The sequence below is a fragment of the Citrus sinensis genome, chromosome 7, assembly GCF_022201045.2.
Source record: "Citrus sinensis cultivar Valencia sweet orange chromosome 7, DVS_A1.0, whole genome shotgun sequence".
Taxonomy (NCBI): Eukaryota; Viridiplantae; Streptophyta; class Magnoliopsida; order Sapindales; family Rutaceae; genus Citrus; species Citrus sinensis.
The window spans coordinates 17,170,393-17,173,551 of NC_068562.1; the positions used below are offsets into that span (position 1 = coordinate 17,170,393).

At 27.9% G+C, this 3,159-nt stretch overlaps 1 protein-coding gene across 1 annotated transcript; it reads left to right on the forward strand.

Moving 5' to 3' along the window:
- The first annotated feature begins 355 nt into the window (after positions 1–355).
- Positions 356–2,383, forward strand: LOC127898852 (uncharacterized). Its single transcript, XM_052431343.1, has 6 exons — positions 356–477; positions 879–972; positions 1,445–1,602; positions 1,684–1,978; positions 2,060–2,128; positions 2,231–2,383. The coding sequence occupies exons 1-6, from the start codon at positions 356–358 to the stop codon at positions 2,381–2,383; spliced, it is 891 nt and encodes a 296-aa protein (XP_052287303.1).
- Positions 2,384–3,159: the final 776 nt, after the last annotated feature.

Sequence of the window (3,159 nt, forward strand, 5' to 3'; positions counted from 1 at the left end):
TTTAGAAAAATACTTGTATTTTTATTGTTTGATTTATTTGAATTTTTGGTATTGTGTGCTTCATGGAGTACTCTTTTCTTCATGAGTTGAACAATGATAAAGATAGTTAGATAATAAGGGTTAGGCTTTGTAGGATGTGGGAGTCTACTAATACTAAAAAAAATGGAGAATTGATTAGTGTTGATATGATTTTTATTGATGAAAAGGTTGTATAAAAAATTTATTCTCCCATTGTTTTCTCTAATTTTTTTCCCAATTGTTTCACACTTAATGTAGTATGCGTTTTTTTTTTTTTTTGTAGGAAAATCTAATGCATGCATCAATCAAGAAAACTTTAGTGACAAGGTTTAAGCACATGTTGAGTGAGGGTTCTTTGTACAATGTCAAGAATTTGAAAGTTGTTTCAACTACAAGCAAGTACAGACCACTTTCAAATCAGTATAAGATTATTTTCTTGGTTATAACTTCTCTTAAGAGGTTAGAAGAAGGAATTGTCAAGATTCCAATTAATGGATTTTAATTCGTATCTCCGAATTTGATTGATGTACGTGTGAATGATAACACAATCCTCTTAGGTATTTTTTTAATTGTTAATGTTTGTTAATCTTTGAGTGTATATTAGAAATTATTAATCCTTATGTTTTAACATGTTTATGTTATTTTTCCATAATATTACAGATGTTATTGGAAGTTTATGTGGTGTGGGTGATATTGAGATCGTTGGAGCTGGTTGGAAAAAAGAGATATAAAAATTCTAACGGATTAGTAAGTTGAATATAATTAAGAAAACTATGACTTTATATTTTTTAGTTATTTACGTTATTTTTTAGTTATTGGTTCTCTTTACATTATTAACTTTTGTTAATTTTTATGGATAGCTCTGTAACAACGAAGATTACTTTATGGGGAAAGTTAGGAGAGATGTTTGATCCAAACTTGTACAAGAAAGACGAGGGTCCTTGTATTGTGATAGTAACTTCTACAACCATTAAAAAATTCCAAGATGATTATTTTATTTAGATCCCACTAATTAACATTTTCAAATGCAATGTGGCTATTTTTATATTATACAAAAATTTAGATTTTGTTCAAGTTTCGTTTTACGTTACATTTGCTCTAAACAGGTGAGGATAATTTCTCTACCACAAGTGCAAGCAAAATCTATATAAATCTTCAAATAGATTATGTAGCATCATTAATTGAAAGATTTTCCATTGTCTCCAACATTGTGCAAGTTATTGAAAGTTCGAATGTGAATAAGATTACTTTTGAGGAAGAGATGTTCCTTAACATGATGAGCATTAAAGAACTGTTGGAGGCTGATTAGAGTTCTCAAGTGAAGGTGATTTTTCTATTTTTTTTCCTTCTCATCCATTTGTGTTATTTGTTCCTAAATATTGGAATGTCCTTATTATTTTTGTAAATGTTTATTGTTTAATTGTAGGAATATATTGTTACTGTGCGGGGCAAGATTAGTGAAATAGACAACTCCTTTGGATGGTACTATGTTTCGTGCAAAACATGCATAAAAAAGGTCATACCTACAAATGGTATTTATATGTGTGGCACTTGCAAAAAGGAATGTGACTATCCTCTTGTGATGTAAGAAAAATAATATTATTTTTTAAAAAAATTGCTTATTATGTTGTTAGTTTTTCATTCTAATTCATTATTCTAATGTAGGTACAAAATACATATAAAAGTCATGGATAAAACGGCAGAGACAACTTTTGTCTTATTCAATCATGTAGCTGAGAAGTTACTTGATACATCCGCCCACAAGTTGTTTAATAGACTATCTTTATATAGTAAGGATGTCCCTGCAGAAATTCAAAGCCTTTGTGGAAAAGATTTTGTTTACAAACTGAAATTGAATGATTACAATTTGAAAGAGGGACTTGAGAATTTTACTGTGTCAAAGCTTTTCACCCCTGATGAGAAATTGGAGCTAGAACAAGAATTGAAGAAGAACAAAAAGGTATTATCTACCTATGCTAGGTTCAATTTGTAGGCAATATATGTAATGTTAAAAACAATATTTAATTGTTGTTTTTTGTAGGAAAAAAACAATACAGATCATGAAAATGTGGAAATATATGAAAGAAAGGAAGGACATTCCCAAGAAATGGTAATTTTATTTACCCTTATTTCCCAGTTGTTTTACTTTATGATTAAAATTAGCATGTTCAGTTTACTCATAATTATAATTTCCTTGATTAAAAAATTACAGGATCCTCATGATATCTTATCAAATAATTTGGAAGATTCTGTGGGAGATTTTCATGTTACTAATGCTGGTAAGAATAAAAAGAGAAAAAACCAAATTATTGATGATGATGAAGTTAGTGATGGTGGAAGTAATCAATACACAAAACATGTTTAGTGTTGTTGTTGGTCGTCTTTTTACATGTGTGTTAGTCTTTTGACCTTTTTTCTTTTTAGAGTGGTAATATTTAAGTGTGATATGATATGTCTTATTTTTCTATCTATGTATGTATTTGTTTTGAACGATTGAGAGAACTTATTTTTCTTGTGTTATATTTCTTTCTTGGCATCTTGCTTCGTTCTATAGATGAATGTAGATAATAAATTGGTAGTGACAATGCAAAAAAAAGGCTTATCATCATCAACAAGTGATAGCAACAGAAAGAAACGCTAGACGCAAATAATTGGATTAATCTCTACACTTCACTTGCGATAAAATATAAATTTAATTTTTGTTACTTTGAGTTTCAGACTTTCAATCACCGAAATCTGAAAAATGAAACCCCAAAGATCTAATCCGAACACTTAAGATTGAGATCAATAAGTTAAAAATAATAGTTATATGTATGCTTATACCACTTAACACATAATGTTTCTAATTCATTGATTGATATTGTGAATAATCTCTTGGGTAAATTTTGAATTATTCCAAATTGATTATTTTTAAATTACTTCCTTATTTTTAAAAACTTCAAGTTATTTTTATTTTTGCTTAAAAAATGAGGGGAGAGAGGTAATTTACATTTTTTAAATTATTTTAATTACGAATATTTTTTAAATTATTTTCCTTACTAACATTATTTTAATATGATTAGTCTACTGAACAAATGAATCTATTCATATTATATTTGTATTTATTGAAAATTTTTCAATTTCAATTTTTTTTAACTCTTT